The 22,466-nt window shown below is 43.1% G+C and overlaps 1 protein-coding gene across 3 annotated transcripts in view; it reads left to right on the top strand.

The window, feature by feature from the left end:
* Xpo5 (exportin 5) overlaps positions 1–22,466 on the top strand; it is a 40,144-nt gene that overhangs the window by 10,260 nt on the left and 7,418 nt on the right. For 2 of the 3 annotated variants that reach the window (XM_057751784.1, XM_057751782.1), the window contains exons 6-23: positions 856–882; positions 1,241–1,426; positions 2,224–2,300; positions 4,731–4,830; positions 5,867–5,950; positions 6,650–6,775; positions 7,783–7,873; positions 8,237–8,365; positions 10,034–10,164; positions 12,580–12,735; positions 13,985–14,026; positions 14,445–14,534; positions 15,292–15,491; positions 16,920–17,019; positions 17,768–17,949; positions 20,274–20,374; positions 21,019–21,115; positions 21,636–21,772. In XM_057751784.1, coding sequence (XP_057607767.1) covers positions 856–882; positions 1,241–1,426; positions 2,224–2,300; positions 4,731–4,830; positions 5,867–5,950; positions 6,650–6,775; positions 7,783–7,873; positions 8,237–8,365; positions 10,034–10,164; positions 12,580–12,735; positions 13,985–14,026; positions 14,445–14,534; positions 15,292–15,491; positions 16,920–17,019; positions 17,768–17,949; positions 20,274–20,374; positions 21,019–21,115; positions 21,636–21,772 — 2,056 coding nt within the window. The remainder of the gene's footprint in view (positions 1–855; positions 883–1,240; positions 1,427–2,223; positions 2,301–4,730; positions 4,831–5,866; positions 5,951–6,649; positions 6,776–7,782; positions 7,874–8,236; positions 8,366–10,033; positions 10,165–12,579; positions 12,736–13,984; positions 14,027–14,444; positions 14,535–15,291; positions 15,492–16,919; positions 17,020–17,767; positions 17,950–20,273; positions 20,375–21,018; positions 21,116–21,635; positions 21,773–22,466) is intronic. The other variant, XM_057751783.1, reaches the window with a different exon arrangement.

The raw sequence follows: 22,466 nt of genomic DNA, 5'->3' as shown, positions 1-22,466 counted from the left end.
TATCCTAGGGTTGGCTTCAAACTCGCCATCCTGCTGCCTCCACCTTCCAAATGCTGAGATTATAGACATGCGCTGTCTACCTGGCACTGGTATTTTGAATTTCTGTGTCATTCATTCTCAGTCCCAATTAATTTGTGTCCCTTCACAGACACAATTAAGGAGAGTACTGAATTTTGAACTCAGATAAAGAGGCTTGCCTATTGGGTTCCATTCCCTGGCCCCAGGGCTTGTAGAGGATCATTGGAATGGAAGATAAAGCTGGACCTAGCTGTTGTTGCTTAGGTCCTTTATGACTCGAGTAATAGTTGCCTTCAAGTACTGTAGGAAGTCATTACTTTCACTTGTTTTTATTTCTCCTTTTCTTGAGGAGTTTTAGGTATTTGAAACAGTCACCTGGCTGGCCTAGGCTTGATACATAGGATAAATAAAAATCAGCTGTGTTTGTACATGTTTTTGCATAGCAGCCATTACTTTGGTGTTTGGGTATTTACTAATTTGTCATGCGTGATTTACTGTAGTTATACATAGGTAGTCATAAACTTTATTCATTAGTTTTGTTTCTTTAACCTGTTTTTTGGTCAGTCTCTTGGTTGCCAATGTTGCAAGCTGCTCAGACTTCTTATCTCAGCACTTGAGAGGCTGAGGCAGGAGATACTCTCAGGTTGAGGTTAGCCTGGACTACATAGTGAGTTCCAGGCACACCAGAGCTGTACTAGCAAGACCTTGTCTGAAAAGAAACCAAAATAGTTGGCTCTATGTAAACCCTCATCCTTCCAGCCCCTTTATTAGAGAGTAGTAAGTTTTCGTGAGTCTTTTCCTCAGTAAACCCTTGGGTTCTTTATATTTCTCTTCCAGAAGACTGATGCTTCTCGGGAGGTGGAGGTAAGAGCACTGTGTGGAGTCAGAAGGATGCTTCTTAAAGTTCTCAGGTATGGGTAGCTGTACCTAATGACTGCGGCCTCCGAATGGCCACAGCCTTCTAAAGCCCCCATCCTCACTTAACTATAGTAGGAGGTACAATGACAGTGTGGGAGTTTTTCAAAGAAGATATAATGCCATACTTGCCAATCTGTTGTTAGTGATCAGTGCTGAGGATGATAAGAAATGGTTCCGTTATCGGGAAAGAAATTTGAGCTCCCCATCAGTAATTATGCGAAAACTTTTTTTAAGAATTATTTCTATTTCAGAATTTGAAAATAAGTTTTAATTCAGTCCCTCTTACTCAAGTGTTTTCACACAGGCTAAAGCAAACTGCCGAGTAAGCACCGCAACACTGAATACCCTGGCAGGCTATATTGACTGGGTGTCTCTGAATCACATTGTTGCTGAAAACTGCAAACTGCTGGAGACACTCTGCCTGCTTCTTAATGAAGAGGAGCTGCAGTTGGGAGCTGCTGAGTGTCTGCTCATTGCAGTCAGCAGAAAAGTAAGCCCTGGCTATCAGTGACAAAGGTGACTTGGGGAAGTGGTTCCAGAGGGATGGGAGGCCATCGTGACAGCAGCCATGGTAATAAGAATGGTTAGCTGAGAGAACTAGAAAAGGGAAAGGCCGTATACTCTGAAAGACCCCCCGCCATTCACATTACTTCCTACAGCAAGAATGCACCTCCTAAAGGTTCCATGTCCTCCCTCAAACAGCACCACCACCTGGGACCAAGTACATTCTCATTCAAACCATCATGTATTAAACCCAGTTCAGCTGTGTGTCTCGAGCTTAAAGGGTTGGGGATTTTATCCCTTAACCTCAACTTACTAGCTGCCTCCAATGCCTTTAGATAAAAGTTTGCGACATTGAGGGGCTGGAGAGATGGCTCAGTGGTTAAGAGCATTGCCTGCTCTTCCAAAGGTCCTGAGTTCAATTCCCAGCAACCACATGGTGGCTCACAACCATCTGTAAAGAAGTCTGGCGCCCCCTTCTGGACTTCAGGCATACACACAGACAGAATATTGTATACATAATAAAAAAATAAATATTAAAAAAAAAGTTTGCGACATTGAAATATTGAAATCGTGAACATAGTATATGAAAATGTATTAGGCTAGTGGCTCCTTGAAATAGCCATGATTCTTGTCACTATATTTAATTAAAGTATCATTAAAGTTTAAAGCTTACTTTGATGTCAGAGGTATAGAAGATATAAGTACTATGAGGGTTTTTTTTTGTTTTTATTTTTTATATTATAGTTAGTGTATATGACCATGTTTTCCTAAAATTGGATCCAGGGCAAGTTGGAAGACCGGAAACCGTTGATGATCTTATTTGGAGATGTTGCTATGCATTATATTCTCTCCGCTGCACAGTGAGTCTTTGCCTTTCTATATCTTGTGGGGTTTTGATGTGTTCTTTTGCTGTTTTACTTTCATTTTATGTACATCGTGTTTATAGATGTCTGTGCATGAAGATCAGAGGTCAATACCAGTGTCTTCCTTTATTGCTGTGCACCTTGTTTTTTGAGCCAACATCTTACTGAACCTGGAACTCACTCACTTGGCTAGACTAGCTGGCCAATAATCTCTAAAGTCTGCCTGTTTCATCCCCCTGCACCAGGGTTACAGGTGCAAATCCAGCTCTTACAGGAGAGTCCAATTGTGGTCCTCATACAGGGCAGAACCTGTTGGTGCTACCCCCAGCCCTTAGTTTAGGTGGGTTTTTGTTGTTTGTTTGTTTGTTGCTTATTTTGGTGCTGAGCTTTGTACGTGCTGAGAAAATACTGAAATACCACTGATAGCCCACCTAGCCCTACAGTATGGTTTTATTTTTTAATAATTTTAATTTTTGCCGGGCGGTGGTGGCGCACGCCTTTAATCCCAGCACTTGGGAGGCAGAGGCAAGCGGATCTCTGAGTTCGAGACCAGCCTGGTCTAAAGAGCTAGTTCCAGGACAGGCTCCAAAACCACAGAGAAACCCTGTCTCGAAAAACCAAAAAAAAAAAAAAAAAAAAAAAAATTAATTTTTATTGAGAATAGCTTATTTTCAGAGAATGTATTCTGACCACAGTTTCTGCTCCCCCAGGTCCTCCCAAGTCCTTCCTCTTACAGTATGTTTTTCCTGATGTGCATTTGTGTATGTATGTGTGTCTAAGAGAGAGAGACAGAGAATTTGAATGAATGAGACTATGAACCATCTCTCTGGGTCCACCCTCTTTGTGATGCTCTTATCTGAGTCTCAAAGACAAGTATGGAAAGGGGTGTAAGAAACAAGATGTGTTTGTTACCTGTGATCCCTCACTATGCACTCTAATATGGCATTTGCTGTCTTAAGAAGGATGCATCTGTTTTTAAGGAATTCTGTTACCTGAATAATATATCTTTGGCTGTCACTGTGGTTACTGCTCCTAAGGTCTAGCTCTTAAATCTGTAGCAACTGTGATATGCTCCCAGAGGTCTCCAGTTGGTAATGCTGTGCCCACCCGCACTTAGGCAGGCTGCAGAGTGTGCTGTCTGTCTGCGTCCCTCCGGTCTCTGGCTCCCCTGAGACTGGGTTTCCTCATCCTCCTGCCTTGAGGTCTCAGTTACTGCTTCTGCAGTGCACATGAGTTGTTTCTTCTGAGGTTCAGTAATCTCTGTCTTAGGCTAATTTTCACCAACAAAAAAACTCAGATATAGTCTCTTTTGTTGTAGGTGTGTGTTTTTATGAGAGCTATTTGATTATGGATGAATTACAGACCTAAACTCTGGAGGAAATTTAGAAAAGTGAGACACTTTATTTTGCTTGTTTTTTTTTGTTTGTTTGTTTTTGGTTTTTTTTGAGACAGGGTCTCACTATATAGCCTTAGCTGTTCTGGAACTCAGTACATAGACCAGGCTGGCCTCGAATCCTAAGAAATGCCTGTCTCTCTTAGGGTTAAAGGTGTGTACCACCATGCTTAAACAAAGTATTTTTTTAATTATATTTATTTTTATTTGCATGGAAGTACACACAGGCACACATTATGGTATGTATTTGATCAGAGAACAATTCGTAAGATCCAGTTTTCTCCTACCACCCAGTGGGTCCCAGGAATTGAGCTCAAATCTTTGCACTTGGCAGCAAGTGCCTCTCTCTACCTGCTAAGCCATCTGACTGGCTGAGGACATAAAGTATTTTTATTCTATCCTTTTTTGATCCCTGGTGTAAGTTATCATTACATTAATGCCATGTTTTCCAATGCTGAGAATCTCTGCAAGATCTCCGTGGGTCTCAACCAGTGTTTTGTGCTGCTGCTTCTGGGTGTATGTGCTTCTCTGTCAGTCCCTAAAGTAGTAAGCACTTCTGGGTGTATGTGCTGTCTCCGTCAGTCCCTAAAGTAGTAAGCACTTTTATCGTGTCCAGATCAGAGTATCTAATGATGAGGCAAGAAACTGCATTGAAACCATATCCCACATCAGAGCTGGGTTTTGTCACTCGTTGTTTGTTTGAAATGGGGTCTCACTTTGTCTCCCTGGCTGATCTGGAACTAGCTAGATGCCTATGTTCTGGGGTCAAAGGCAAGTACCACCATGCTGGCTTGTTGAGTTGTATGTTTGTTTGTTTGTTTGCTTGTTTTTTGAGACAGCCTTCCGTTTACAGGCCAGGCTGACTTTGAACTCAACAGAGGTCACCTCTGCCACCACAACTGGCCTGTAGTTGTTTTTTGACTTAGTAAACACTAAGATTGTATTGGTGAGGCCCAGTCAGTAGAACTTCTTCCTGGTGGGACTCCTTGCTTTTGTTGACATGTAACTAATCATACAATTCTCTTCCTTAACAGGACTGCAGATGGAGGAGGCTTGGAAGAAAAGCACTACCTCTTCCTGAAAAGACTTTGTCAGGTGTTATGTGCACTGGGCAATCTTCTGTGTGCACTGCTGGTGAGCAAGTGTGCTCTGGAGACATGGGGCTGCTTGGGGGATCATTTACTTAGGAATCAGAAGCACTGCCACTTCACTGATGGTATTGATGAGGCATTGCTCTACCAGTTTTTTCACATGATTCTATTCAGTAAATCATCTTCAATAAAAAGGTGGGCGTGGATGCATAGGCTGATGTTGTTGGGTTCTTTGATTTTTTTTTTTTATTCATTATTTATTTATACAATGTTCTGCCTGTATGTCCGCCAGAAGAGGGCACTAGGTCTCATCATGGGTGGTTGTGAGCTACCATATAGTTTCTGGGAATTGAACTCAGGATCTCTAGAAGAGCAGCCGCTGCTCTTAACCACTGAGCCATCTCTCCAGCCCAATGTTGTTTTTTTTGTTGGTGGCAGTTTGCTTGTTGTTGACGTAGAATCTCACTATGTAGCCCTGGCTGGCCTGGGACTCACAGTGTAGACCACACTAGCCTTAGACTCACAGATTCACCTGCCTCTGCCTTTCAGAGCTGGGATTCAAGGTAACTGTAAGCACACCTGGATTGAATGGGTATTTAACAGATTGAGTCACAAAAATATAAATAGAATAGGTCTGATGAAATAATCTTTTTTTTCTTTCTTTTTTCTTAAAGACAGGGTTTCTTCATGTAATGGCTCTGGCTAATTCGGAACTTGCTATATAGACCTTGCTCTGTAGACCAAGGCTAGCCTGAAACTCATAGATTCTTTTGTCTCTGTCTGCTGAGTGCTGGAATTAAAGGCATGCGCCACCACCACCCGGCTACTACTGTCTTCTTCTAGCCTTGGTTTTAAATTTTTGAGACAGTATCTCTTTGTAATTTAGTCTATTTTTAAACTCAGCTTACTTCTGCCTTGGCTCTCCTAGTGTTAAGATAACAGGCGTGTACCAATACATCTAGTCTTCAAAATGTTATTTCTGTTATCTGTTTATTACTCATTCCCCCTACTTTCCCTTAGCCATCTCCCTTCAGCTGCTTACTACTCAGTACCTTTAATGTGGTCTTTTTCTTCTTTAGGGCTTAGATGCTAATATACAAACACCAGTAAACTTTGGAAAGTACTTGGAATCTTTTCTTGCTTTCACAACCCATCCAAGTCAGGTAAAAAAAACTTTATACAAATAACTTAACAAACTTTGTATGGTTAACCGACATTGAGTATTGTGTCCTGGAGTATTTCCTACGTGTATGCAAATGTCACTGGACCTAAGGAATGACTGCTACACCAGCCTGGCAGTGTGAGCTCAGTCCCTGAGAGTAACAGTGACAGGAGGGAGAACCAACTTCTGAAAGTTGGCCTCTGACCTCTGGCTGTAACACACAGAGCCACATACAATAATAAATAAACAAACAAACAAACATTTTATGAAAGAATTATTGGCTCTGTTCCTCGAGCATGTCACTGTCTTGGTCAGCAGGTTTCCACACAGGTGGCTTTCTGATTGTGCTCCATGAGATGGGTTGTGGCACCATTGATTTAAACAAGAAAAAATTTAAATCCAAGATTAGTGAGTTGTGTTACTTTGATTGATTGCATTCGCTTTGTGATCCTAGTGCCATCTGAACAGAGAAAGGGTTAAGTGACATCCTTACCATGCTCCAAGGGTTCACACCTGACCCACTTGCCTCTGCATGTCATTATCCAGTCACCCATTGCTGATGTACTGCAGAAGTGATTGCAAAATGCAGAGATTTCCTCTTATAAAATGGTTGTTGATAAATGTTAGGCTGAGTAACAATCTTGGCCAAGACATATCCAAACCCATAAGCTAAGCTGTATGGATTTTTGTTTTGGTTTAGTTTCTACGCTCTTCAACTCATATGACCTGGGGCGCCCTCTTCAGGCATGAGATTCTATCCCGTGATCCTTCGCTATTAGCAATAATACCAAAATACCTTCGTGCATCCATGACCAACTTAGTTAAGGTAAGTAATGGAAATCCTAAGTTGCAGAGTGTTGTTGAGCAGACAGAAGACTTTGATTAGCATGATTGAGTCTCTTTAAATCCTCTAAGAAAGTTTTCTTATTGAGGAAGGAAGCTGTTCAGAATGGTCCTAAGAAAAGAATAGAGCCATGAGCTAATTGCTGCTGAGAAATTAAAAGCAGATTTAGTAGACTGTTTTGGAAATACAAGACGGTGGAACCAGGTGGATTCTAAGATGGAATCATATCTAAGGATTGTTTCTGAAGGGCATGTGCAAGTTGGGAATGCATGTGAGGAATGAGGGTAGCAGCTATGATTGCTCCCCCTTCAAAGACTTGTTTATAGAAATTCTCAGATCTGCTAAGAGCTGCAGCTGGAGGACCTCCCTTCTTACCTTTCTTCCAGGGCCTTATACATGCTAGACAAGATGCACACATACATACAAACACACCCTAGCCCTCATTGTAGATTGTAAAGTCATAGAGTGGGACTCTAGTTCCTCAAGAATTTATCTAACACATACTGTGTTCTAGTTTTATGGTACTTTTTTCTCTTTTTTTGTTTTATGTTTTGGTTTGTTTTTTGAGACAGGGTCTCACTGTAACTCAGTCTGTCCTGGAAGCGCTGTGTAGCTAAAACTGTCCTTGAACTTGGATTGTAGATGTGTGCCATCGTACTCAGCTTGGTTGTGTAATATGATGAAACAAGCAATCGCTGATCCCTCAACTTTATTGCTTATGGAATTAGTACTTCTTGAGCTATGTTCATACTTGGATCTTAATGAACCCTGGGAGTTATCGTCCCTGAGGAATCCAGAGGAGCATATCAGCTGGCTGCGTTCTCCTTGAATTACTGTCTAGAGTGCAGCTGGAGTGCTGGCTGGATTTGGGGTAGAACAGATGTAGTTGCTGCCATGCAAACCCTAGTTCCTCTTAGGTGAATCATGAAGGACTTTGGTCACATACTCTTCAGTAGGTCCATTTTCCCCAATTGTCTTTCTTATTCCAGATGGGCTTTCCTTCTAAGACAGACAGCCCCAGCTGTGAATATTCTCGGTTTGACTTTGATAGCGATGAGGACTTCAATGCTTTCTTCAATGGTAAGCTTCCTTCCCACACTCTCAGAATGGCATTTTGTGCTGTGATCGTGGCTGTGATGCATCTTCAAACCTGGAAAACAATCTGAAGTTCCAGATTCTTGCAGAAGGATGCTGCCACATTTCAACACTGTTCTATGCCCATGAATTGTGTTTATCTCTTCCAGTACCCTCTTATGTTGAACTTTTTGAGAAATAAGGCTGTTCTCCACAGCAGCTAGACCATCTTTAGTTGAGTTCAAGACTCCTATAAGGAGCCACTGTTGGATCTAGACCATGAACGTCTCCCCAGTCCTCATAGCTGGATAGACGACTGGCTGCTGAGTGCTGCACGCCAGGTGTTGATCCATGTTCTTCTCTTGTCAGCCTCCCGAGCCCAGCAAGGCGAAGTGCTGAGATGGGTGTGCCGCCTGGATACCAAGACCAGCTTCCAGATGGCCGCAGAGTGGCTCAAGTACCAGCTGTCGGCTCCTATTGACACGGGGCCTGTGAACTGTTAGTTATTCTGCTTTTTGTCTTATTGCTAAATGTTAATGTCGTATGAAAACTGTGTAGGAGATAAGCCTGAGTTACGTACATATCAGAGCAGTTTGCTAATACTATTTAAAAAAAAATCCCATTGACCACTGCCTACTTCCTTTTCCCTAGGTAATATTTTCCTTTGAACACAGAGGGAAAAAATAGATAATACTCGGTATGCGGCTATTGTTTAGATTAGGGTGAAGCCACCATATCCCTGTAAGCTTTGTCTTTGTTTTTCTCTTCTAATAGAATCAACAGGTGTTATTCAGGGACACCATTAATCAGACGCATATCTAGACCTAACTTTTGCTTCAACCAAGTGCCAGTATATAGCCCTAAATTGAGGAAGAATCTCTGGTTAGTCCTGGCAGGAACATTTCAAGGATTTACCATATGAAGCACCTCAGAGCCTTTGCGCAGTCTCACTTTACGTGGAACCAAAATCCCTGTCCCCTATGCAAGCGCTGCAGCCAGTTCAACTTGTCTGTTCACCTTAATTCTCTTACTAGTGCTCTTGCCTTGTGGGCGGGATTAATCAAGCAGGAGAGGTGACGTGTAAGTGTAAAGTCATGCCAGGCGATGGTCACTAAGAGCACCAAATCACTAAGGATTTGAATTGTGAGCTTTAGCATTGAGTTGTGAGTGTCTTGATTCCATTCTGAAGGTGAGGTGACTTGACTGTTGAAGGCAGCGCTCGATGGAGGCTGACTGTCAACCTGTTCGTCTCTGTCTGTGGCTTCTTCCTGGGTCATCTGGTTTGGCCGTCTCTATCAACTTGGACCCTAGCACATTTCTCTAGATGTAGCCCTGAGAATTGCTGTGAAGCAGCATTTTATAGCTTAAGTAATTTCCCTGTTGGAAGAATTGTTCTTTTCTTTCTGTTGTTGGTATTGGAGTGTGTGTCTGCAAGTACTTGCATATATATGTTTGGAACAAGGTCTCTTTGTGTAACCTAGGCTGACCTAGAACTTGCTGTGTAGCCTAAGCTGGTCTCAGACTCAACTGTCCTCATCCCCCAGTGCTTGAGTGCTAAGATTCCAATGCCCATCCATGCCCTCACTACTCCTAAACCGCAGGGGATACACTCAGGACCTTGTAAATAAATGCTAAGCAAGAATGCTACCACTGAGCAACAGCCCTAGCTTGGAATAGTTCTTTTTCTTTTTTTTTTTTTTCCTGGTTTTTCGAGACAGTGTTTCTCTTTGTAGCCTTGGCTGTCCTAGAACTCACTCTGTAGACCAGCCTGGCCTCAAACTCACAGATCTGCCTGCCTGCCTGCTTCTGCCTCCCAAATGCTGGGATTAAAGGTATGCACGCCCCCACCATCTGGCTGGAATAGTTGTTTATGATCTCAAATATTAATTATTTGGAGTCTCCTAGATTGCCATCTAACAAGGGTAGCAATTAATATTTTTCAGGTGCTTTGTAAGCCACACGTGTACTTACATGCACAGTCTTAGAAGACTGTTTGTGGAAACAGGTTGGGGAGCAAAGCAGCCTTCTCACTCCTCGCGTGTGAGAGCTGTCAGATCTCTGCGCTTTTTCCTATGAAATTACCAAGTGCTCTTTGAGCCCCTGGCTGTGTCTCTGTGTTCTGCTATCCTATCACACTGATAAGTATCTGCATGTGTGTTTCAAAAGCGTGTTCTACAGCTGGAGCCGGAGAGGGAGGCTACTGCTCCATCTTCTCGTCATCATTTGTGCAGTGGGAAGCTATGACTTTCTTTTTGGAAAGTGTGATCAACCATATGTTTCGAACAATAGACAAAGAAGTAAGTAACTTTCCTATGCTGACTGAATAATTTTTGATCTTTTGTAAGCTGGTAGATGGATAGGGAAACATGGATGTGCATCTTACAAAAGAGAAAACAGATTTCGAGAGGGTAAATACATACTCAGGTGCACACAAAATACATGGTAGAACTGAGACCAAGCTCAGCTGTGACTCTAAACCCTTGCACATTTAGTGTCTATTTTGAGGGGATGGCTGGTTGAGCCTGTTAGTGCATGGGAGCCACATGGAGGCTGAACTGTAGCCAGGACGGTGACAGAAACAGGGATCATCCTAAGAGGTGCTCTTCATAAATCAGCTTTCTCCGCTGTGCGATTGCAGCATAAGATCTGGGCTGGGTGCAGAGTAATATTGATAGTCACCTGTTCGCCTTCAGTTAGAACATTACCTTAGCTGTAAGTCACCGGATATGCTGTACTGTCCGTATTAGTCAAATCACAATAATTAAACCACAGGTAGTTTGGGGTAATTGCACCGCGATGTGTAAACAAGCCTTTCAAGTTAGGTCTCAGGTGACTACTGTCATCTGCTTTTCAGTTTGAAATGAGGACACTCTGAGTTTGGCCCATAACGTAGCAAAACCTACTTGGGTTCTGCATTTTTTTTCTAAGTTGTGTTTATTTACAGGTAGTGTTATACTTATTTAAAAGAGTAAGTACATTGCTGGACGGTGGTGGCACGCACCTTTAATCCATGCACTCTGGAGGCAGAGGCAGGCAGGTCTCTGAGTTCAAGGCCAGCTTGGTTTACAAAGTAAGTTAAAGGACAGTCAGAGCCCTCAAACAGAAACCCTGGCCTAAGAGTAAGTCTGGTGCATCTGGTGCTATAAAAACTTCCCTTACCAGTCAAGGGAAACAATCCTGCTGACTCCCTTCCTGTCCTCTGTAGTGCAGACACTTCCAGTGGTCATGTAAGTATGGGGGGCCTGATCTTGCTTGGAAGCAGGAGATAGACTTCTCATGGTTTGATAATGTCTGTCTGGTTGCTGTGGCTGGATTTTATAGTGGGCCCTTCATTTTCCTCCTTCCCGTGTTGCTGGTGATTCCATCTCGGATCTTGCACCTGACTTCTTAGCTATCGCCCAGCCCTGGGTTAGAGTTAATCTTGAGAGATAAGTATTTAGTGAATAAGGTTTTATCTTCTTGTGAAGCCTTTAGTGTTTGTTGTGTGTGTGTGTTTGTGTACAGGTGACAACTTAGCTTGCCTCTGTTTGCTAGTGTGACAGTTTGCAGGCTGCCTGTTTATCACTTCCACGACAAATAGAAGCAGCTTAACACTTACACACAGAGAGATAATAAAAATAAATCTTAAAAGAAAAATAGAGCTTGACACAACAGATTTAGGCATTCCCCTAAAATCTCTTATTCAAATAAACTAATTAAAAAGCAAAAGGATTTATTTTACTTATTTACTTGAGACAGTGTGTTGCTGTGCTGGCTGGCCTTGAACTTGTGGCAGTCCTGCCACAGTTCTGCCTCTTCAGTCCTCAGTAGCTATGATCTCTAGCTAAGGGTGTGTGTCTGTGTGTGTCTGGTGGGAATGATATAGCCCTTCTGTGATGTAGTCACTTAAGGAATTTGGGGTGTTTTTTTGTTTTGTTTTTTGTTTTTGGAGACAAGGTTTCTTTTTTATATGTAATTTTTAATTTTTATTTTATGTTTATCTGTGTTTTGCCTGCATGTGCGTCTGTGTGAGGATGTCAGAAGCCCAGGAACTGGAATTACAGACAAGTGTGAGCTGCAATGTGGATGCTGGGAATTAAACCTAGGTCTGAAAGAGCAGCTAGTGCTCTTAACCACTGAGCCATCTCTTCAGCCCCAACAGTATTTCTCGGTAGCCCTTGCTGTTCTGGAACTCACGCTGTAGACCAGACTGTCCTCAAACTCAGAGATATGACTGCCTCTGCCTCCCAAGTGCTGGAATTAAAGGTGAAGGCGTGCACCACCACTGCCCGGCAGAAATTTTTTTAATAAAATGGGACAGTGATTTAGATTTTAATAGTTAAAAAGCAGTGTATAAACTGGGCATCATACTGCAGGCTTATAATCCCCGTTTCTTGGAAAGCTAAGACAGAAGGATTACAAGTTCAAAGTTATCTTGGCCTTCAGACTGAGCTCAAGGCCAGCTTGGACAAACTTAAACTGTCTCAAGACACAAAGTAGGGGCAGAGGGAGAAGAACTGGGGCTTAGGCGGTGGTAGAGCATTGTCCTAGTCTCCATGAGGCTCTGGGTTCAGTCCCAGCAAAATACAACACACCACTGGTGTGTGCGGTTGATTCGGACACGTATGCCAGCTGTATTGTATATTCACAGCCTCAGATCTGAGGAGAAGGAGGATGCAGTGCCTATGGTGGTGGTGGTGGTCCTATTGACTTCTTTCTCCTGTCTGTCCCAGGAAGTCCCAGTGAGTGATGGGATAGAACTGCTGCAGATGGTTTTGAACTTTGAAATGAAGGATCCTCTCATCCTGTCCTGTGTCCTCACCAATGTTTCCGCACTCTTCCCATTTGTTACATACAAACCTGAGTTACTGCCCCACGTCTTCTCCAAGGTAATAAGCCTTTCTTCTTTGCAAATATATTTTAAAACGTGAGTCACGTTTTGTAACTGTTTGAAAGTATATGTTATAAATTGTTGAAGAGTTAGATGATTTTGCTTGGTGCTTCCTGTGGATCAGGCACTATGCTAGTACCTTAGTACTCAGGACCATTGTGGAGAAAGGCATCAACAGACGCTACACCTACCCATATGGTATTGCAGTGAGTAGGCTTTCTTGCTAGGAAACAGAAAGGAGAGCTAAGGAAGGTTTCCAAGTATGTTAGATTGGTGGTGGGAATTGTGAGAGGCTGGATAATTTTTCAGGTTTCTGATTCAGTGCATTTGAAGTTAATGTAAAGTTTTAAAATTAAGGTAGCTCCCAATACGGCGATTGGAGTTTAGATGTCTAAACTTCATACCAAGACTGTAAGTGTAGGATGCCTGGAGTGCAGCTTAAGAACACTTGCTGTGCTTGAGGAGGGACAGAGTTCAGTTCCCAGCACCTCCGCTCCAGTGCCAGAGACCCTTTAAGACGCTTCTGGTCTCAGGCACCAGGAAAGCATGTGATGTAGGCATGCATGCAGACAATACACTCACACATATAAAATGAATAAATAAATGTAAAAAACAAAAAAAAAAGGCTAGACATTTAACCATGGGAGACGGTCTGCGTATACACCTGGAAGGGCCTAGCTCTATCAGGGATCCAGTATCAGCGTCAGTGGAGCAGCAGTGCAGAGAGTAAGGACCCCCAGCCTGCCCATCCCAGGAGGAAGAGCTCACTCGGGAGAGGACGACAATGCTGTGCCCATGCCAGCCGCACAAAGTTCACGGAGAGTTAGAGAAGTCCTGTGGGTTTCTTGAGTTGCCCTCAGGCGAGTGGCCTTCTCCTGTGGAGGCTGAGGAAACACCCTCACTGCTTCAGTGAAGGAGCGGAGGACCAGTCACAAAATGGACTCAGGTGGTCTGTCTCTTGTTTAAAAATAGAAAAGAGACATGTCGTTGGCCGATGACGCAGACTGATGGGCCTGAGAATCCCCACCTTCTGCTTTATAAATGTTGCAAAGGTCAAGATGGGGCTCTTGAGCCTCTTACAGAGATGTCGGAAAGAGTGGGCTTCTGACGTCCATGACACCAGTGGGAAGCTCCTCCTGCTGCCTCCGCTCCCAGCAGACTGATGCCAAGAATAAGCTTGCAGTGTTGTTGGGAATCGCTGTTCTTTTAAAAGCACAGGAGTGAACATTTATTTTCTTTCCCCGCAGCTGTTTTCATCTGTTACTTTTGAAACTGTTGGAGAAAGTAAGGTAAGACCATTTTTTCTGTTTGAGTTTGGGTTATTTCTTGAAGCAGGATCTTACTGTGCATCTCAGGCTGGCCTTAAACTCAGCCTTTCTGCATCTGCCTCCCAGTGCTAGGATTACAGGCATGTGCCACCATGCCCAGCAGAGACGATTCATTAAGTTATCAGATTCTAACTTCTTGTAAGCTTAAGTGTGATACCTCATACTCATACTTAATCTTGGTTTTGTTTTTCTTTTTCTTTTTTTCTTTGGTGTATGGAAGGGTTAGCAAAACATGTAGTCATGAGGTGTTTTTCTGGAGGCATCCGGGGCAAATCTGAACACAGGTTTATGGAGATCATGAATCTACTGATTGTCACTGCTTTCCAGCTACATTAATGAGTTGTATCGATATTTCTGCATTTGGGGACTGTCTTTCTAGGCCCCCAGGACCCGTGCAGTGAGGAATGTGAGGAGACATGCTTGTTCTTCCATCAACAAGATGTGTCGGGACTACCCTGACCTTGTTCTGGTGAGTGCTGCACCCTGGCTGCGTCACCACTGAGTCCTGTGTGGCTGGACCTTTTTGTAGATGGCTTGAGTTGGTATGTTCTTCCTTTACCTAGGACCTTCCTAATGCTATGGCCCTTAATACAGTTCCCCATGTTGTGACCTCCAACCGTTAAATGATTTTCATGCTACTTCATAACTGTAATTTTGCTACTGTTATGAATCATAATGTAAATATTTGATATATAGGACATCTGATATGTGATCCCCCAAGAGATCATGACCCACAGGTTGAGAACCACTGACCTGGTGATATAGCTTAAAATTTAATTGAATTAGCCCCCTCAAGATGAATGGCTATTTTTTGTGTGAATGAGTGAGTTTACTCCTATAAATGAACACACTCTTACTCTGTGATGTTTTCAGTTCCTATTGCAAGTGGTAGTCTGATTTTTGAGAAAATCCAGATGCAGATTTTAGCAATTTTTGTGGGGGTTCTTTAAAAAGTTAACATTAGCCCACTTAGAAAAGTTTGAAATTGCTTCTGAATGCATAGTAGCTGTTTCTGTGTGCAGACAATAGATTGATTTTGATGAAGGTACAGTAACACTGATGGAGAAAAGCACCAAACACAACTGCCTTTGGCCTGCCTCCTTACTGTTCAGACAGACATTATAACAAATTACATAGCCTGATCTCCAGAGACTGTCTTGGTTTTCTGGCATTCTTGAGTGGCCCATCTCTCTGAAAGTCAGGCCTTTTTTCTTTGTGTTATGCAGCCCAATTTTGACATGCTTTATAGCCATGTGAAACAGCTCCTCTCCAATGAGCTGCTCCTGACCCAGATGGAGAAGAGTGCCCTCATGGAAGCCCTGGTTCTCATTAGTAACCAATTTAAGAATTATGAGCGACAGAAGTTATTCTTAGAAGAGCTGATGGCACCAGTGGTCAACATCTGGCTTTCTGAAGAAATGTGCAGGTACAGGAGATCTTGGGGACCACTAACCCTGACTGCACTTGAGTAGAACTGGTCTATTTCCAAAGCTGTACCAGTCTGGAGAGGGGTGTAAAGATGCGGGGCTGTGCCAGCATAACATTTAATGTCCTATCTGACAATGTGGCCTTGCTTGTGGAGGTCTGGGGGGAAGCAGTGGGCAGAGACAGACCACGGTCATAAGAGCATGTAAAGCCGTGCGGTGTGTGCCATGCAGCCTCAACACCTTTGGAGAAATAATCACAGTGATTGACCTGTGTTGTCCACATAGTAGAGAACCTGTTTGTCAACTTCTTAATTTATGCAAGATAAATATGTAAAAAAAAAAATGCAGTGATGTTTGGAAGTGGGGATATTAACATAAACTTTCAGATGGCAGCTTATAATTCATATGATTAAATTTCTCTCACTATAAAAACTGATGTTTGGTGTCTAACAATCTGTTAGCTTTTAAATTTGGTTTCTTGAGATAGGGTCTTCTGTAGCCACAGCTGGCCTTTAGATAATAACCACAGGGCCCAGCATGACCTTCAACTGCTGATCCTCATTGTCTTCTTCCTTTCACGGGCTGGGATTACACACCAGGGAAAGTCACGTTTGGTCTATCTGCTGTTAGCTCTTGCGGAGGAAATTGTCCTTCCTTAAAGTCATGATACAGGGAAGCTGTGGCACATGCAGGCCTTCAGCCCATTCTTTGGGGGGGCTAGAGAGGTGGCTCAGATATTAAAAGAGCATTTATTGCTCTTGGAGAGAGGGGGTCCTTGTTCATCCATTTCCAAGCATCTACACGGTGTCTCACAACCACCTGTAACTCCAGTCCCCAGGAATCCAATGCCTTTTCTGATCTCTGCAGTACCAGACACACTCATACCCAGACATAGATGCAAACAAACACTCCAAGGAAAAAACTGGTTTTGGGGGTTTGGTTTTGTTTGTTTTTGTTTTGTTTTGTTTTTTGAATTATGATGTAGGGGCTGGAGGGATGGCTCAGTGGTTATGAGAGCTTACTGCTTTTCTAGACAACCAGAGTTCAGTGCTAAACACCAAGTTGACTGTTTACAACTGTCTGTAACTAGCTCCAGGGGACCCAATGGCCTCTTTTGGCCTCTACCTGCACAAATAGGCAAACAGATATACACTTAGCTAAAAATAAAGTAAATCTATGTCTTTTTTTGTTGTTGTTTGTTTGTTTTTGTTTTGTTTTTGGTTTTTCGAGACAGGGTTTCTCTGTGGTTTTGGAGCCTGTCCTGGAACTAACTCTTGTAGACCAGGCTGGTTTCGAACTCACAGAGATCCGCCTGTCTCTGCCTCCCAAGTGCTGGGATTAAAGGCGTGCGCCACCACCGCCCGGCTGTAAATCTATGTCTTAAAAAAAAAAAATCATGATGTACTTTTCTTCTTCCCAACCTTCAGAGTGCTGACAGATATTGATGCCTTCATTGCCTATGTGGGTGCTGATCTGAAAGCCTGTGACCCAGCTGTGGAGGATCCATGTGGCGCAAACCGTGCCAGAGTAAGACTGCTGGGAATGGGAAGTCACATTGCCACGGGCAGGAGTAGGGTGTGGCCATTGACAAGTTCTTAGATTTGTTTTGTCTATGCTGGTGAGAAACCCAGGATTTCCTCCTGCCCTAAGCTTCTCCTTTCTTTTCTTCTTTAGTCTTGAATTCTTGAGTTAGTTCTCACAACAGAGCAGATGGTCTTTTCTATGAAGTCATTATTTTGGCTTTAAGGATTCCTAAGTAGCTCGGAAGACTGGAGGTGTAATGAGGAAGTAGGTCAGAACTTGGTCGCAGGGTGAGTCCTCCCTGCTATTGCTCTCTGGCATGTGAAGTCCTAAGTGATGGCCTGAGGCTTTCCTGTGCATCAGCACTCAGATCAGCCTCTGCGGTGAAAGCCACATGATCAGCCTGGCATGTGGGGTTGGGGGCTAGGGTTGCAAGCTCTGGAGTCCCAGGTGGAAGGTCAAGTGGCCATTTCAACACCAGTTTGAACACACTGGTAGTAGAGCTCATCCAAGCCACCATGAGAGGGTCATTAACCCTGGAAAGACGTCCTAATGAGAAGGAAGCTTCCAGAGCTACCAGGGTCCCAAAGTGGCAATGAAAAGACCCCTCTTGAACTGGACCATAAGGAAAAGAAAGGACCTTGCCGGGGTGGGAGGCTCGGGCTTCTTCCTCTCTGCCTCTCTTGCTCTGCTGCCACCACGAGCACATAATGCTTTGCCCTCACTCCCTGCTGTTTTCCATTTTTCTCTGTAGATAACCTTTTGTGTGCATGGCATTCTCGGGGTTTTGAGACGAACTAGCTGGCCTTCCGACCTAGAAGAGGCCAGAGCTGGGGGGTTTTTGGTGGGTTACACACCTAGTGGAAATCCGATCTTCCGTAACCCCTGCACAGAGCAGATCCTGAGACTTCTTGACAATTTGCTTGCCCTTGTAAGGTGAGTCAGAATATTTTGTATTTATTTTAACCCCATGAATCTCAAAATTTTAATCTTTATATCTGATCATAGTGGTGATACTGAGTTAGGTTCTGGTTCTTTTGAGAGAGGAGCTTTCTTTCTAAAGATAGTTATCCTCTCTGTGGAAGGCATACTCTTTAGATGTACACGATTGGAAATAATCCCAGAACAGTGCTTTCTGATTTTGTTTTCTTGTTGTTTTGGGTTTCGTTTTTATTTGTTTGTTTGTTTGTTTGGTTGGTTGGTTGGTTGGTTTTTCGAGACAGGGTTTCTCTGTGGCTTTGGAGCCTGTCCTGGAACTAGCTCTTGTAGACCAGGCTGGTCTCGAACTCACAGAGATCCGCCTGCCTCTGCCTCCCGAGTGCTGGGATTAAAGGTGTGCGCCACCACCGCCCGGCTTTGGTTTCGTTTTTAGAGACAGGTTTTCTCTGTGTATCTCTGGCTATCCTGGAATTCTCTCTGTAGTCCAGGCTGGCCTCGAACTCACAGAGATCTGCTTGCCTCTGCCTCCTGAGTGATAGGATTAAAGATATGTGCCACAACCACTCAGCTTATTTTCTCATTTTTGAAAATAGTGTTTGGGGTTTTGTTTTGTTTGTTGGCTTGCTGTCATTTTGATGGTACTGCTGGGGCTGAATTGAGCCTTGTGTGTTCAAGGCAGCAGGATACCGCTGAGGTACTCTTAACCCTTTTCTCTGCCTCTTCATTGTGCATGCCTACTTTTAAGGTTATTTAAAATTTTACCAGTAAGGGAATGGCTTGTTGGGAATAGAATAGTTTATTTCTGTAATGTTTCTCCAGGGGATGTCCATGGGCACTAATGTGAATTTCTCAACAATGACTGAATACTTGTAGGCCAAACATCCACTGGCTCAACTAGCCACGTGAATGCAAGCTATCTTTCCCCTTTGAGCTGTGCTTCACTGTGAGACCAGCAGAATTAGGGACCCCTCCAGTTTTCGAATTTTAACAAGATAATGGGGAGTTTTTCTTTCTTTATTCATTTTTTTATTGATATTTATTGAGCTCTACATTTTTCTCTGCTCCCCTCTCTGTCTATCCCCTTCCTTCAACCCTCCCCCAAGGTCCCTGTGTTCCCAATTTCCTCAGGAAATCTTGTCTTTTTCTACTTTCTATTTCCCATGTAGATTAGATTTATGTAAATCTCTCTTAGTGTCCTTGTTGTTGTCTGGGTTCTCTGGGATTGTGGTTTGTAGGCTGGCTTTCTTTGCTCTATGTTTAAAAACCACTTATGAGTGAGTACATGTGATAATTGTCTTTCTGTGTCTGGGTTACCTCACTCAAAATAATGTTTTCTAGCTCCATCCATTTTCCTGCAAAATTGAAGCTGTCATTATTTTCTGCTGTGTAGTACTCTATTGTGTAAATGTACCACATTTTCCTCATCCATTCTTCGGTCAAGGGGCAGTTAGGGTGTTTCAATGTTATGGCTATGACAAACAAAGCTGCTATGAACATAGTTGGGCATGTGTCCTTGTGGCACGATTGAGCATCCTTTGGATATATACCCAAAAGTGGTATTACTGGGTCTTGAGGAAGGTTGTTTCCTAATTTTCTGAGAAATCGCCACACTGACATCCAAAGGAGTTGTACCAGTTTGCATTCCCACCAGCAATGCAGAATGTTCCCTTTACCCCACATCCTCTCCAGCATAAGTTGTCATCAGTGTTTTTGATCTTGGCCATTCTTACAGGTGTAAGATGGAATCTCAGAGTTGTTTTGATTTGCATTTCTCTGATGACTAAGGATGTTGAACATTTCCTTATCGCTCCAAAAGGGCAGTAGTGGGAAACTGACTAGTGATGTAATTAGTGCGCAGGGGGTGTGTCCTGTCCACAGTCCTTGTCCCTTAGTAACAGTCATTTTGATGGGGAGCATGTTTGGATTTTGTTCCTCTAGAAGCTCTAGTGACTTTTGCCAGGTCTGTGCTCCATACATAGAGACAGGAAATGAAAAGATGGGCCATATTACTTTGGTCCTGTTCTTTGCACATACATTGTCGATGGCATTTCTTCGTCCAGTACCACTGAAAACTGGTAGTGTCAAGCACCATCTCAAGTCTGATAGGATTTGGTTTTAAGTAACTCTGCTATCTCAGCATTTGCTGTGTGTTTTTAGGCCCTGGGGATTGTACACTGTGTAGTTAACTGCTTCAAGGATGCACATTTCTCTGGGGAATACTTAAAGGTTTGTTTTCTTTCTGCTGCTATGAGTAATGTTGATGGGGGAATCTATTGGAAAGACTAACTATATGTTTCGATAACATCCTTACTTTTTTTCAGAACCCACAATACTTTATATACACCAGAAATGCTAGCCAAAATGGCACAGCCTTTCACCAAAGTTTTGGATATACTTGAATCTGAAAAAACAGCAATATTAGGTAAGAAGGTTTTGCCTCCTTGCTGTGTTCATCCTAACCTCCTCTGACCAACTACCTGTCCAGAAATGTATTTGTGGAGCTCCTGGAGGTCCTAACAGAGCCCATGTGTCATCACTCTTCTTCATCTTAACTATGAGAGTCTTCTGAGCTGCTTTTCCCCTAATTATCCCTGTGAAGGGATTTTTCTTTGGCCTGCCATCTCACAAAAAACAACATGGAGACAACTTATTAATTATGAAAGCTCAGCCTATAGCTTAGGCTTGTCCCAGTATCTCTTAGAACTTAAATTAATCTATATTAATGCACGTTTTGTCTCGTGTGTTTTTACCTCTCTTCCATCTTGTACCTTTGGGAAATTGGTTATTGATGAACCAGTAGAAACTGACTATGTCTGGTGCCAGCGGAGACACTTGGTTGGGAATATAGCTTAATTAGCGTGTGTCTGGTGCCAGAGGAGACACTTGGTTGGGAATATAGCTTAACTAGCATGTGTCTGTCCCTGGGTCTAGTCCCCATTTAGGAAAGTTTGGCACGGAGGGAAAGGACTAACACCTTCCCACCGAGAACTCTTAGTATTCCTCCTAGACTGCATGGTCAGCTGCTTTGGAATACAGTACACATTTTTTTTTTTTTTTTTTTTGTAGGATTGCCTCAGCCTCTCTTGGAAGTCAATGAACACCCTGTCTACAAAAGTACTTTGGAAAGAATGCAGCGTTTCTTTGGCATCCTCTATGAAAACTGGTAAGGACCTATTTTTGCTGCTCCGTGCTTCCTTGGTAGGAATGGCAACACAGAGACTTTGGATCAGAATTGTAGTGTAGAGGTGAGGTAAGGCAAGTTGGTAGCAGCGTTAAGTCCACGGGAGCAACCTGCCTTCCTGCATTAGATATTAATTGTTGCATGCACTCACAGTCCTAGTCATGACTTCAGATTTATGCCCACTGTGTTTCTAGTGCACAATGATGAGACTCAAGAGTTAGAGAAGTGGGATTCCATCTGCTCTGGCTCCTTAATGCTAAGTCTGTATTCATAGCAGTATTCACAGGCCATAGGAATATCCATATTTCTCATAGAACAGTGAGAAGCATCTAGCCAGGTCTTTGTCTTTGGGTCCTGGTTGTGGGGTTTAGTGATATTTGGCTCTGTCCAGATCGCATTCAGAGCTGTAGCCTCAGTTAACCAAATATTAAAGACTTTTTGATAAATCAGCACAGCTGTCAGTGTTGGATATTAGCTATCACCAGTGATTTTTGCCTTACAGTTACCATATCTTAGGGAAGGCGGGCCCTTCCATGCAGCAAGATTTCTACACTGTAGAGGACCTTGCTACACAGCTCCTTGGTTCAGCCTTCGTCAACTTGAACAATATTCCTGACTTCCGGCTCAAATCTATGCTTCATATCCTTGAAATGACCCTAAGAAACCCAGAAGGTCAGAAAATTAGAGATGGGACAGAGGGAAAGAAAACTTAATGCAAGGAACAGGTGGGACTGTGCACTTAGGTACATGCTGACCTCTTTACAGAGAAGGGCTCAGATAGATAAATAGCAGGGGACAGACAGGCAGATCAGGGTGAAGACAGGGTGTCTTACAAAAACCCCATGAGCTTTTCTCTGGGTATAGATTATTGTCTACCTACTTTTTAGAAATATAAAAGTTTACGCCGGGCGGTGGTGGCGCACACCTTTAATCCCAGCACTTGGGAGGCAGAGGCAGGCGAATCTCTGTGAGTTCGAGACCAGTCTGGTCTACAAGAGCTAGTTCCAGGACAGGCTCCAAAACCACAGAGAAACCCTGTCTCGAAAAACCAAAAAAAAAAAAAAAAAAAAAAGAAAGAAAGAAATATAAAAGTTTGGCCAGCCTGGCCTAGAGAGTGAGTGTTAGGACAGGCTTCAGTGGTACACAGAGAAACCCTGTCTCAAAAAAATCAAAGAAGAGTGTGTGTGTGTGTATTTTCTAATTTATTTCTTTTTCTACATTTTGCTTGGTGCTTCCTTTCTTGATTGACTTGGTTTATTTTTTTAATATGTGAAGTCTAGGCTAGCCCTAAACATGCCTTAACCTCCTGAATGCTGGGGTTCTGGGCATGCCC

This window comes from Chionomys nivalis, chromosome 19 (genome assembly GCF_950005125.1).
Source record: "Chionomys nivalis chromosome 19, mChiNiv1.1, whole genome shotgun sequence".
Classification (NCBI taxonomy): domain Eukaryota; kingdom Metazoa; phylum Chordata; class Mammalia; order Rodentia; family Cricetidae; genus Chionomys; species Chionomys nivalis.
Note: the sequence above shows the minus strand (reverse complement) of the source record. Positions and strands in the feature narration are given on the sequence as shown.